We start from the raw sequence: 14,439 nt of genomic DNA on the forward strand, positions 1-14,439 counted from the left end.
CATTTTTATCCTTTAAAAAAACATATTTGTGTTGATATTCTATATTCCGAATAATGTATCCAGCCATGCAAACATAATATTAATACTATTCTTTCATCTTTTTATAGACAGTCTATTTCCCCTAACATGATATGTAAACACAGTATTCTGGGCAAACAAACTGTGTTTTCACATCTCTGGACATTATGCAAATCAAGGGCTCTTGGGGTGCTTTATTAATTAAATATTTGCCCTCTGCTGCTCTTACTTCAAAACCATTTGAGACACATTTCATATGTGCACAGTTGAAAAGCATTACTCTTTATAGAAAAATATTAGCATTGTATGTTTGTGGGATCCCAGGTTTATTCAATTTTAACTGCTAGTAGAATTGTGAGATTATATGATGCTCTTAATAGAAAGCGATTCCAAAGAGCAGTTAATTACTCTAATAATACAGTAACTGGTGATTCATAACTACCCTTCACTTTCATAACCACCTTGCATTGCCACTGTTCCTACTATCCATGGCAGGGGATATGCTTTTATGGCTGCTACTGTGATCTGTTCTTTTCTCTATGTGCAACTCTTTTTTTAAATCCTTTCCACGAACATGGACGCTTTATTGTAGAAGACTTTCATGTCTTAATGATTTCACTTAGTCATAATGTATAATTACACCATTTCAAAACCTCTGCTGCAAAGTAACATGGTGACATTCTACGCACAATTAAACTGGTAAGGACAACCTTGTCCTCTGTGTGTAATTTGGTGCAGTTGCTGAAATGCTTTTCTACTGCTTGTATAGAAGCACCACACCTTAATGCTAACCATCACCATGCACACAAAAAGACAGATTTATCAAACCCACCACAAGCAAGGAGCATTAGCTTCTACTGTTACTTTTCATGATTTGTACAGTTAATACTTGAATGGAAAAGTTAGTTTTATTGCTAAGTGGAACCTCTGGAGGCCTAGGTTAAAATCCCAGTCTTGTTCTGAATAGTGGTGTGATGTCTACTTCAGACAATTGACAGTACCTGCTTGAAGGAGGCTGTGAGGGGGAAGCTCCCATGGTGCCTGCTGGCACAGTGCCAAACTGTAGCTGTTAGAGGCCCTGATGTTGGTGCCACAGGTCAGACAATGATTCATGTGTTGGGGTTTTTGTGAATCTGAAGTCTATTCAGAGGGCATCTTTTGGACTTGCTCAGAGTAAAGAGAATTTACACAAGCTGTTTTGCAGCGCATTCCCCACAGCAGGTGGCAGCTGACAGTGAAGAGGTGAGCAGCTACCTCTGTCTTGACAGGCTGCTCTTACTGAAATGGGAATCCACCAGCAGCTCCATAGACACAGATGTTGTCTTTGAAAGCTTGTCTGAATTTTCTCTCTTCATTGTATTGTTAACATCCAAAGCCAAGGTCAAATGCAACCTAACTAAATTTCTCATCTTGGCGCTAATCTGCCTGAAACATTATATATGTTTATCAGTTTTTTCCACCATCATTTATAGGACTGTCTTACTCATGTTATGATTATTTCTGTGAGATGTACACACTGAGTTTTTTATATTAGGTGTGCAGTATAATCTGTCACAGCTGGGTTGAAATTCACAGCAGAAAAAATTAAGTATTCGCAAACTGATCAAGTCAATTACTTCTGTCTGTAATGGATAGTTGCAGCAAGCACATTTGGTGAGTAACTATGCAATCTAACTATACGTAAATAGTGAATATCGTAGTAATAATAACATATCTAAATTACAGTAAAACATTATACCCCCATTAACTTGAATCTTTTAATCATTTCTTTGAAAGGAGAATATTCCGTGTTAATGTTCCAAGCAACTTATGAGAACTTCTCTGCTTTTTTAATTTAGTAAAATTAACAAAAGCAGTAGACTGGTAAATGCTTTGAAAATAAGTGTGTGTTCTAGTCTGAAAAGATGGTACATTTGAAGGGCAACTTCGTATGGGTTTGAAATGTTAGAGGCATCTCAACTGGGAAATCTCAGTCTGGACTTGTGGGGCATGCTCACTAGGAGTTGGTGAACTATGCCAGTCTTTCTTCCCCAACCCATGGGAGTGCAAAAGTCAAGATCAGCAGCTCTCCACAACCAGGATTCAAACCAGTATGTTCCTGATCGCATGACTCTCCCTGCACTAGATGCTGGAACTGCCTTTACTGGAGTTCCTTTTAATCTACAGTAGTCCGTGTTGGTTACGCTTGGGTCTTACTTTTGTAAGTAATGCCTTGTTTCACTTTTTTTCCCCCCATTTAACAGTTGAAGGAGGTACATGCTGGCAAGATTCTAGCAGCAATGTTGTCATATGTTTGGCCAAAGGACAGGCCGGACCTCCGTGCTCGAGTTGCCATCTCACTGGTGCTTCTTGCAAGTGCAAAGGTCAGTATTGAGTGTGGTTACAGGGATCGGGTCTGTCTTTTGCTGTATAGTAGAGATTATTTATATGGGCCACATTTAGAAATTACATTGCAAGAAGGACCAAATGCTTCTAGATATTGTCTTAAGATTTGTTACTCAACTGCATTTTATGATTTGCTGAGTTAACTTATGGGTATTGTGCAATAAAAAATACAGTAACCATTTTGTGGCAGTCATTTTGCAAAATTAAAACCTAATATCTAAGAAACCATTTAAGGTGCTGGCTTCATAATAGCAGGCTAAATGTGTTGGTGTCCTTGGCAGTATGAGTTGCTCTATAAAGCTTATTTTGCTGCAAATAAATGGTGTCAGGGTTCAGGTTTGATCGTGAACGAGACAATTTATTCAGTTCAATTCTATTCATTTAACTAGGGTGGAGATTCACCACCTATTCAAAGTAAGTGGCATTGCAGATCCATTAATCAGTCAAAGGCAATACAATAATGCTGGTATGTAGGGTATACACTGCACAATGTAACTTCTAAATTTTGTTATTCCTGAATAGTTAGTTATCTTTGCATAAATAATGCAGTAAAGTATAAAAATGAAGGAAGCATTTTACATTTTGGACAAGGAGAGTGAGTTATTTGAAAAGGCGAGTGCGTACCCAGAGAACAGTTTATTGCCAATTATCACTGCTTATCCAGCTCCATTTTTGAGAGTATAAGAAACAGGGTATATAAGATTTGTGTGTGCGTGTATCATTGTGTCAAAATGATAAGAAGGCTTTGTTAGCATTCCTTTTATTAACTGATGTTGGAATCTGTTGCTGCATGTGAATAAAGTTATCTTGCCTGATTAGTAGATGTTTGGTATTAGCCCCATATCCTGTGCCCTTTATTTGCCCTGATATTTGAGACAGGTTTTCACTGGTGCTTGATTTACATAATGCCACCCCGTGACTGCATTCATGACTGCACAGTTACCGAGTAATTCGATCTTCCGGCCTTTTGGAGTGAACCTCATTATTCAGCCCAGCGTGCTGCCCCTGTTTTACACATGGAAATTATCCTTTCCTCATAAAACTCGGCGGTGGCCTTGATAATTTCATTTTAATGTCCCTGCTAAATGTAGTTTTAAAGAAACTAATTTATTGATTCTTCAGAAAAATGATGTCTCTCCAGGAAGAGTGACATCCAATATTGGTAATTTCCAGGAGTTCATTTGCTAAATGAATGGGTTTAGAAAATGAACTATGTCAGAGCTGTGGTTCCCATCAACACAATGCTGATGGTAAGCTCTGCAAATAATGTTGGCAACAAAAAGCTAAATCCCTGCATTGAAAACCATGAGATTTGGTATTTTATAGCAGTAATACCCAAGCCTTTAAACCCTCTCATAGTAGCACAGGCTCCTTACAGTTGATTTTTTTTTTTGTTCTGTTTTTGTTTGTTTTTTTCCCCCCGGACTTTGACTTGGGTGAAACCAACTTTTCCTGTAAACTATAAGATCACTTCCTGTGTTCTAAATAGTAGTACCACTTGCCCGTAGGATACTATGTGGGGCCCAGTTGCTTCGAACACAGGAAGTGAGTAGGAAGAGGAAGCCAAAAACCTTAGTGTTGTAGCAGGAAAAATGGGCTTCCTTATTCAAAGTTCTTGAAACTATACGATTCTAGGGATATGCTGGGGGCCTGTCTGTGTGTCAAGTTGTATGTCATGGTTGCATTTTCATAAATCTCTTGACAATTTGGTATTTGTCCAAAGTTATTGAGACTCGGATTCTGGGGAGATGGGGTGTGCCTGTTTGTCCGTTCATCTGTCCGTCTTTATGGCACACTTGCATTCTTGCATACAGTAGTTCCCCTTTCAAATTGTGATTTTAAACATTTAATAACTACAGTGCCGTGAAAGGATTTGCCCCCTGTCTGATTTTCTGCATTTTTGCATTTTCACATTGAATTTGGTCAGATCGTTTTGTGGGTTTTAATAGTACATAGAGGGAGTTTGAGAGAAAAAAAATGACATCAAAGTTTGGTGCTTCTTTCATTTGTTTGGTGTGCAATGTAATCAAACATGCAATCTTCAGGTGTGAAAAAGTTATTGCCCCCTCTAGTTAACTCAACCCAATTAAAGGGATAATTAGGGTCAGCAGTTTGAATACTTTGGTTAACAATCAGGCCTGATTTGGGCCAGCCCTGCCCAATATAAATCTGACTAACTTTGGCCCTTACCATCAGAGTGAAGTTGTCAGCACACAGGTTCTAGAGGCATATTATGCCACGATCAAAAGAAATTCCTGAAGACCTCCGGTAAAAAAGTGGTTGATGCCTATCAGTCTAGAAAGGGTTACAAAGCCATTTCTGGGGCTTCACCAAACCACAGTCAGAGCCATATTATCCAAATGGAGAAAGTTTGGGACAGTAGTGAATCTTCCCATGAGTGGCCGTCCTGCCAAAATCTCTACAATGAACAAGGTGTAAAATCGTTCAGGAAGTCACAAAGAACCCTAGAACAACATCCAGGGATCTGCAAGCATCTCTCACCTCGGCTAAGGTCAGTGTTCATGACTCCACCATCAGAAAGACACTGGGCAAAAATGAATGCTCGTCTCAAAAAGCACCTGGATGACCCTCAAGAGTTCTGGAACAATGTTCTATGGACAGATGAGTCAAAAGTGGAACTTTTTGGCCAACATGGGCCTTATGTCTGTCGAAAACCAAACACTGCATTCCACAATAAGAACCTCATACCAGTGGTCAAGCATGGTGGTGGTAGTGTCATGATTTGGAGATGCTTTGCTGCATCAGGACCTGGATTTGCCATTATTGAAGGAACCATGAATTCTGCTCTGTATCAGAGAATTCTACAGGAGAATGTCGGGCCATCCGTCCGTGAGCTGGAGCTGAAGCTGAAGCTGGGTCATGCAGCAAGACAATGATCCGAAGAAACAAGCAAGTCTACATCAGAATGGTTGAAAAACAAGAAATTTAAAGTTTTGGAATGGCCTAGTCAAAGTCCAAACCTAAACCCCACTGAGATGGTGTGGCAGGACCTGAAACGAGCAGTTTATGCTCAAACCCACAAATGTCACCGAGTTGAAGCAGTTCTTCGTGAAGTAGTGGGCCAAAATTCCTCCACGGCGCTGTAAGAGACTGATCAATAACTGCAGGAAGCGTTTGGTTGCAGTTATTGGTGCTAAAGGTGGCGTAACCAGTTATTGAGTCTAAGGAAGTGATTATTTTTTCACACAGGGGCATTGGATGTTGCATAACTTACTTATTTCATTTATTTATTAAAGAATCAAAATGTTGTGTTATTTGTTCACTCAGGGTCCCTTTTATCTAATATTACATTTTGGTTGAAGATCTGATAACATTGTGTCAGAAATATGCAAAAATGCAGAAAATCAGATGGGGCAAATACTTTTTCACGGCACTGTAAATCTTATTCTGTAAATACTGTTGATGTATATCATGGTGTGGCAAAGTAGCTGGTGATTGAACAGGTGTACAGGTAATGCAGTGCAGGAGTAATCACAGACAATTGTAAAGGTTTATTTTAATCCGGGTCTGGTGACCAAAGAAAATGCTCTGGCAATACACAACAAAGTGTAATGCGCGTAGCCAAATAAATGGATTTACAGTCCCAAACAATAATTTTCTGCCCCACAATACTAAAACACGGTCACCAGTCCGTGGTTTGTGTGTTAGTGCTTGTGGTGAGTGATAACAGGCATTTTTTGTGACAGTTGTGAAGTGCTGTTCCGGCTTTTGCTGGCCCAAAAGCAACAACTCCGGAAACTTGTTTAGCTGTCTGGTGGTTCAACAAACAAGACAATTACTAACAACACGAAAAAACAAACACTCGCGAATATCCTTTTCACACAAAGACAGTTCTCAGGCAGTTACTACTGCGGCTCTCGGTCCTTCCAGGTTAATGCACAAAACCCAAGAGAAGAAAAAGATTAACAATTCTCTGACCCCTTTATGCTATAACGCATGACCCCTTGGTAAACGATTGCAGCTGCATTTATTGCAGGTCAGTAGGTTCCTGCAACAGAGTCTCGCCTTCTTCCAGGCTGACCGACTTCCCGACCCTGGAAATGAACTGTCCGGCCAGCCTGCCCAAAGACTTTTCCTTTTGCTAATTCATGCCCTCACAGGTTGGGAGGGATATTTCCAACAAGAACTCTATATTTCCGTCACACATGGTCATCAGCTTTTTCATCATAGTGACTCTTGAATTTCCAGCTGTGGTAGGGGACACGTGTTGCTGACGGTGGTTTTAAAAACAAAAACACATGCGTTTCCTATACTGCGATCACAACTGCAGAATGCTGCACGTAAATACAATGGATTTTATTGGGCCTTGCCGTTGCAAAAAGATACATGTAACTGTCTTTAACCATATACTTGTTTTCCATTCTATTCAGTTTACAGGTCTATTGTAGGGTGACCAGCCGCCTCGCAAATCGCGTCCTGCATTTGGACCCTTTGTCCTGCATCCCGCAACATCTACGAAGTGTCCCACAAAATACCCATTTGAAAATTTGATATAATCTAACACTATGGTTAATATTATCGACATTAGAAAGACACAGTTTTTGTAAATAGACTACAAGTTACAGTGTGTGTTCCTCTTGTTTAGTTTGTTTAACCCCATTTCCATGGAAATGAACCTCCTGTGAATATTGGCGCTCGCTGAGGAAAGCAAGGTAGGTTTACTGATCCGATAAGTGAATCACGTGCACATTTAGTGCACATAAGTACAGTAGCTTGCTACAGTCAATTTGGAATTGCAGGAAATGGATCCTTCAAGAACGAAAGAGACTATGTTGCTACAACAAAGGATGGGAAACTGCAAACCAGTGGATTAAGTCGGTGTCAGGAGATTCACGGAAAGCAGAATGCACCATCTGCCACAGAACTTTATTATCACACATGGGGGTGAGGCTGATGTAAAATGGCATGTTAGGTGAGTCTCTCAAAAAAAAAAAAAAAAAAAAAAAAAGACTACAGAAAGAGAAGAACAAGTATGTTCAGTTTCTTCGGTAGGCCAAAGGACGGCAATGTAGACAAAGTAACTGCCACAGAAGGGACTAGTGTCTACCACACGGTACGCCATGGACATTTATATAGATCAGCCGACTGTGGAACTAAACTCTACTGCACTGTATTTCCAGATTCTGACATTGCAAGGAAAATGTCATGCGGTCGTACAAAATGTGCAGCAACTGTTAGACGTGCTTGCTCCTGCCTCTGTTGGAAATGCTTAGACGATTTCAATTCTAAAATGATCAAGACCGAGAGTGACTTAAAAGTTGATATGAGGCAGTTCTTTTCTGTTGCTTCAGGTGCCTCAAACCATGGCAATACCAATGTTTCCCCTTGCACTCCCAAACTTGGTGTACAAAATAAATTGCTGGACTATGATGATCACGAAGAGATAGCTGATGCCATGTTCACTCAGTTTACTGCAAGGCTGCACAAACATGGCCTGAGTTTAGCCGCCACTTGTCATCCGCCAAACACATCCATCAACTAAAAATCATTTTTGATTTAGTAACAGAGTACAAGACACTGTATAATCATGTACCAGCAAGGTGGCTGAATTTGTTTCCTGCTTTTAAGAGATTACATGTTTGCTGGCCAGCTGTTAAGAGTTACTTTTTGTCACTTGGGGAAGATCGAGATCACTGTGGAAATACTTCGAAAACGACAAGGATGGTGAGGGAATACGGTTTGAACTTGAAATCTACCTGACATTCCTACAGCATACGCTGAACATGTTCCACGAGTATGTTCTCCTTGTTGAGGGAAATTAGGTGACAGCCTGTGAACTATATGAACTGATGTCCAACCACAGACTGAAAAACTGATATTTTTACCAACATGCTTTCACGTACCTGACAAAGTGGTTTGATTTCTCTGATGAGAATCACTTGAAGGAATTGGCATGCCTAGCACTGAAGACGAGTTCAACTTTTCTGAGCTCTGAGAAGCAGTGGAAGCCCTTCGGATGTCTACCAAACTCGACATGGGGGGGGGGGGGGGGGGGGGGGGCATTGTGTACTTTTTATTGAGGAGTATGAAAATGCCAAACATGACTGTCCTGGTGTCATTTGTTTTAAGCATGCCATTCCTGTCGCCAACGCATTCGTCAAGAGACTGTTTTTGCGAATGACAGGTGCATGGACTGACCAGCGGAACCGGAGCAGTGTGGACCTCATCAAGAGTGAGATTCTGGTCAATGTGAACTGTGAGCCAGACTGCCAGCAGTTTTACTCCAATGTACTGAAGGAGAAGGTTCTACTGGAAGCTGCTTGGTCTGAGAGGAAATACAAAGTTAGGAGATTGATGTAAGTAGCGAGCTAGCTAACTAACTCAAGTTTTTGTTCCTTTTTGACATTGTATGAATATAGTTTTGTCACATAATAAAAACATGTATTGCAATATTTTAGCTAATTGTAGTTACAATTTATTGAATGCTAAATCCGTTTGTCACAGAGAAATCTCCAGAAAGCTATTGTTATTGTTGATAAAGGTTTACCTACCTAGCTAACTAACTATGGCTACAGTCAGCAAATTAATTAATTAAATGTTGAGAAATAGTGACATCCAGGAGAGGAAACTTATGAAAGTGTTTAAGCAACACTACTAGCTAGCTAATTGCTGTGGTGTGTGTTTACCTCTCTATTATTTTACCTTGCTGCTAGTTATTCATTCAGTAGCTGCTAGCTATCGATAGCAGAATTGTGCAACATTAGCTAAATGTAGTGGTGGTGTTGTTTTAACTGTTTACAACTTGCTGAAACATCAGGCTCTTTTGCTAGGGGTTGAAAATGTAGTGCGGTCTTGGTTTCATTAAAGGAAGGGACTTTTATTTTTTATTTTTATTTTAATGTCCCTCAAATGAGATCATGCTTTCCTGAAATTGGACTGTCAGTTGGTCACCCTAGTCTGTTGTAATGACAAGGTCAGTTACCATCACATCCCTTTCTGCAGAGTCTGAAGTTGACTGCTGGATTCTAAATTAACAGAGAACCTTGCTGATTTGTTATTCCCTTCATGATTGTTTTCTATGTAAATGTCTAGCAGTTATTTACAAAATGATAGCAAGTAAAAAAATGTGTTTTATGCATTGGTGTCAGGAATATGGCTTTTATAATTAGAGCCTTGCAAAAGTATTCAGACCCCTGACCAATTCTCTCCATATTACTGAATTACAAATGGTACATTGAAATTTCGTTCTGTTCAATATTTTATTTTAAAACACTTAAACTCAGAATCAATTATTGTAAGGTGACATTGGTTTTATGTTGGGAAATATTTAAGAAAAATAAAAAACTGAAATATCTTGCTTGCATAAGTATTCAACCCCCACATATTAATATTTGATAGAGCCACCTTTCGCTACAATAACAGCTTTAAGTCTTTTGGGGTAAGTATGTACCAGCTTTGCACACAGTGTCGGAGTGATTTTGTGATTTTTCTTGGCAGATTTACGCCAGGTTGTTCAGGTTGGTTGGACGACGCTTGTGGACTGCAATTTTCAAATAGTGCCTCAGATTCTCAGTGGGATTGAGATCAGGACTTTGACTGGGTCATTGTAGGACATTCACCTTTTTGTTCTTGAGCCACTCCAATGTTGCTTTGGCCTTGTGCTTGGGATCATTGTCCTGCTGAAAGGTGAATTTCCTCCCAAGCTTCAGTTTTTTAGCAGACTGAAGCAGATTCTCTTGCAGCATTTTGCTCCATCCATTCTTCCTTCAATTGTAACAAGATGCCCAGTCCCTGCTGATGAGAAGCATCCCCACAGCATGATGCTGCCACCACCATACTTCACTGTAGGGATGGTGTGTCTTGAGGCATGGGCAGTGTTAGGTTTGTGCCACACATAGCGCTTTGAGTTTTGGCCAAAAAGCTCTATCTTGGTCTCATCTGACCACAAAACCTTTTCCCACATCGCAGCTGGGTCACTCTCATGCTTTCTGGCAAACTCCAGACGTGCTTTCAGATGGTACTTTTTGAGTAACGGCTTTCTTTCTTGCCACCCTCCCATACAGGCCAGTGTTATGCAGAGCTCTTGATGTGGTTGACTGGTGCACCATTACTCCACTCCCAGCCACTGAACTCTGTAGCTCCTTCAAAGTGATTGTTGGCCTCTCTGTGGCTTCTCTCACAAGTCTCCTTGTTTGAGCGCTGAGTTTTGAGGGACGGCCTTTTCTTGGCAGTGCCTGGGTGGTGTGATGCAGCTTCCACTTCCTGATTATTGATCCAACTGTGCTCACTGGGATATCCAAACACTTGGATATTATTTTGTACCCTTTCCCTAATCTATGCATTTGTATTACTTTATCTCTAACTTCTGTAGAATACTCTTTGGTCTTCATTTTCCTTCAGATTCACAGCCTTACCAATGATCCTTCAACAGTGGGGTTTTTATCCAGAAAATGTGACAGCAACTTTAATGGTTCACAGGTGGAGGCCAATGGTAAGGTAATTGTGTCCTCGTTAGGGCAATTTCTTTCATCGGTGCAAACTGGGAGCTTCCACAGCACAGGGGTTGAATACTTATGCCAGCAAGATATTTCAGTTTTTTATTTTTTCTTAAATATTTCCCAACATAAAACCAATGGCACCTTACAATAATTGATTCTGAGTTTAAGTGTTTTAAAATAAAATATCAAACAGAACAAAATTTCAATGTACCATTTGTAATTCAGTAATATTCAAGAATTGGTCAGGGGTCTGAATACTTTTGCAAGGCACTGTGTGTGTGTGTGTGTGTGTGTGTGTGTATGTGTGTATATATATATATATATATATATATATATATATATATATATATATATATATATATATATATATATATATTATACACACACACACACACATTTTTTCTGAACCGATAACGACAAAACTCCCGAAGTGCGGAATCCACAGGCTTCATTGCCTTAGGTGTTCTTGGTTCGCAAAAAGAACACCGTTTTTCAGGGGTCCTGCTCCCCCAGGAAACAGGGCTTTTTGACTGTGGTTGGACTATTCTTAAAAAATGATGTTTAGGTTATTTTTTTTTATTTTTTTTTTTTTATTTTAAAAAAAAAATATATACCCTTAACCACAGGAAAAGCAGTCTCGTGAGAACCCTTGTAATATTTCATGAAGTCTTTGGTATGTTTGAAAAAAGTGAAAAAAAAAAAGTTTCGTTCTTTTTTATTTATTTATTTTTATTTTTATTAAATGTTAAGTATTTTTTATTATGGATTCTGTTTAGAGATATACATGTGTAAAAATGTTTTAATCTATGACCCTAATGATCTTACAGTCCTTCCTGAAAGAAAATATTGCTGTGTGGGCAAATTACAAGGCATTGTTTCACCTGAGTGATTGCAGTGACATAATACATGATTATTCCCAGGGTTTTTATGAGCAATAATGGACACTGCTCTTTTTTTTTTTTTTTCTCAAAATAAATATTTATGAATAAAATAAGTTATTTGTTCCATTATCAATAAAGAAACAAGAACGTACCTGATAGATGTAGTTAAATAGTGTTGTAAAAACATATATTTAAACATGAAACAGAATAAATGTTACAACATAACTAAATCAAATACATCAGATTTACAGTGTTTTCCAGTTTTTTTTTTTCTTAGCTGTAGACGAGTTCTTGTGTTTTTGTTTCTGCATGCTTGCTGCAAATGTCTCCGCCCTTTAAAAATTAAATGCCTGTCTCGGTGACCTCACACAGGTGGGATAAAAGGGCAGGGAGTGAAATTCAGTTATTTCTATCCAATGATATGTGTTAACAAGCTGTACTTTAAAGTATGGTGGCCCAGCAAGTCAAAGAAACAAAGTGTGTTTATCATGTGTACCTGCTCACGGGCCCAGAATGACACTTCAAATACATAAGGGTTCTACAGGTAAGGACCATCTAAGAGACACATTTTCTCCTCCGTGGCATATGAAATTGGTTACTGTAGGAGTTTCTAGTTAACCAGAGGCATTTTCCAATATGAATTTAACTGATTTTTACTGGACAGCCCATTGGGCTCTTGTATGAATGGCCCTATACAACTGTTTTTATGTATTTTATTGAATTGTAGTATACAGTGTGCCATCTTTTATTTTTCTATTTTGCATCAAACAATGTGAAATATGTGCCCTTGTACAGTTTACAGTCAACATGGCCCAACTGTAAATTAACCAAGTTAATGAATGATCAGGTCATAATATTTTGAGGGAGCATTGTATTTTATTGTGTTGTATTTCAGCTCTCATAATTAGTGTGTCGAATGATTTTATTATTTTCAACCCTGCATGCATTTCTTTGTGAACAGATTGGTACTGAAGCTTCCATTGGAGTCCTTATGTGAAAATGTGTTGAATTCTGTGTGTCCTTGAATGTATAGATTAGGCAGGCGTTCATTCAACTAGGCCAATTGCATTCCTGAGTTCTGCCAGTTATCGATATGGCTGACTCATCCTTTTGGAATATGGTACTTGCTACTGCAATTTGTTGAGAGTTTAAGTCTCCTGTCTTATGCCTGTCAGTAATGTTTCTGGGTTATGTCCTATACATAATGTAAAAAGATAATACATTGTAGAAAGAAAGTGTATATGAGATGCATGGTGCAGCTTTAACTAATAGTAAGACTAATATTCCTGGGTGTCTGTTTGCTGCATTCTTGTATTGTTTAGCCCTCTGCCTCTTCCGTTAGTTCAGACTGTTTCATCTGCAAGTTTACCAGATTACCACATTACCAGATTGCAAAACGGTACTGGATTTGGAGTTTATTGGAGTTTATTGGAGGAAAAAAGTTTGTTTGTTTAATTTGGAGTTATCTGCAGAAAACTTGAATACAAAATAATCTGTTAACCCTGAGGACTTTCAGATAGTTTAGCTGTGCTAGCTTTTATCTTTTAAAGTCAATGTATTTCTGGTAGAGCATTCACATTTACAGTGGCTGTTCAGATATTTTTGTATTTAGATCCTGATGTCTGGAGGATTAAGATAAACATTGACATGCCAGTAGTGAGCCAACACAGATAAACAACATCGTTTTTATCACAAAATCTTAATGCTGCCATCCCATCAAGCTGTGCGAAAATGAGCAAAACCTGATTTCTAAGAACTTAGGCACAACTCATGCTTTATTGATCTGAACCAGACTCCATCTCTCTCTGGATATATGCTGTATGTGATATATACTGCTGTATGTGAAAAAAATACTTAAAGTGGAACGTGTTTACGGTGTTTTGAAGTTCTTTTGAGTGCTGCTGATCTGTGGTGCCTCCCTTGCTGTAGTATGGTGGTCTTGTGCTGGTAAAACAGGTAGACTTTCAAAGTGAGATATAGATATACATTTTTGAGAAGTACTGCAGCTATTTTTTGAATATGTCTCCCAGACACAAAGTCTGCAGTATTCTGAGATGGATGCTGTCTCGTAGGGCTTTGACCCTCTATCTCAATACTCCCTCTCGCATGCAGTGATTTAGAGTTCTCAAGCAGGCTCACAGTGCTCCTTGTTTCTTCTTAATAATGCCCTGTATTCTTGGAGGACCAATCTTCATCCTGGGTCATGCATGTGGGGTTAGTGCTGGATTCAGCAAGGGTGTCCCATGTCGGTATCCCCTCCTGTCCAAAGATATTCTTATTTAATGTAATGTTCAGCAAAATAGTGTTTGGCATTATAAAAAATAATATTAACAAGCTGCCTTTTTTTTTTTTTTCCGAGCTCCAATAACATAAAAAAAAAAAGTCAAATTACATGTTAATTTTAAAACAGGAATATTCAGATATCTGGTCCAGAATACCAAGCTTAACCTTTTCAGTGCCACTGGCAAGAGGTCTCATCAGAAATATGTTGTTGAGAGCAGTGTGGTCCCTTTTGTTGTTGGTGGTAAAATCTTGTGAGATCTAGTTCTAACCAACAGTCTATAATGTGATATTGATGTGCAAGGTACCTGCAGTGACGGATTGATTTTTCTTTTTTTTTTTTTTTTCTTTTCCTAAGTCCTAGTTAAGAAGTAATCTAAAAGTAAGTTTACCAATTTAAATGTATATAACACACA

General features: G+C 38.9%; 1 protein-coding gene across 2 annotated transcripts in view; it reads left to right on the plus strand.

The window, feature by feature from the left end:
- LOC121295637 (ATP-binding cassette sub-family B member 7, mitochondrial-like) overlaps positions 1–14,439 on the plus strand; it is a 65,251-nt gene that overhangs the window by 13,565 nt on the left and 37,247 nt on the right. For both annotated transcript variants that reach the window (XM_041220537.1, XM_041220538.1), the window contains one exon: positions 2,262–2,381. In XM_041220537.1, coding sequence (XP_041076471.1) covers positions 2,262–2,381 — 120 coding nt within the window. The remainder of the gene's footprint in view (positions 1–2,261; positions 2,382–14,439) is intronic.

This window comes from Polyodon spathula, chromosome 20 (genome assembly GCF_017654505.1).
Source record: "Polyodon spathula isolate WHYD16114869_AA chromosome 20, ASM1765450v1, whole genome shotgun sequence".
Lineage (NCBI taxonomy): Eukaryota > Metazoa > Chordata > Actinopteri > Acipenseriformes > Polyodontidae > Polyodon > Polyodon spathula.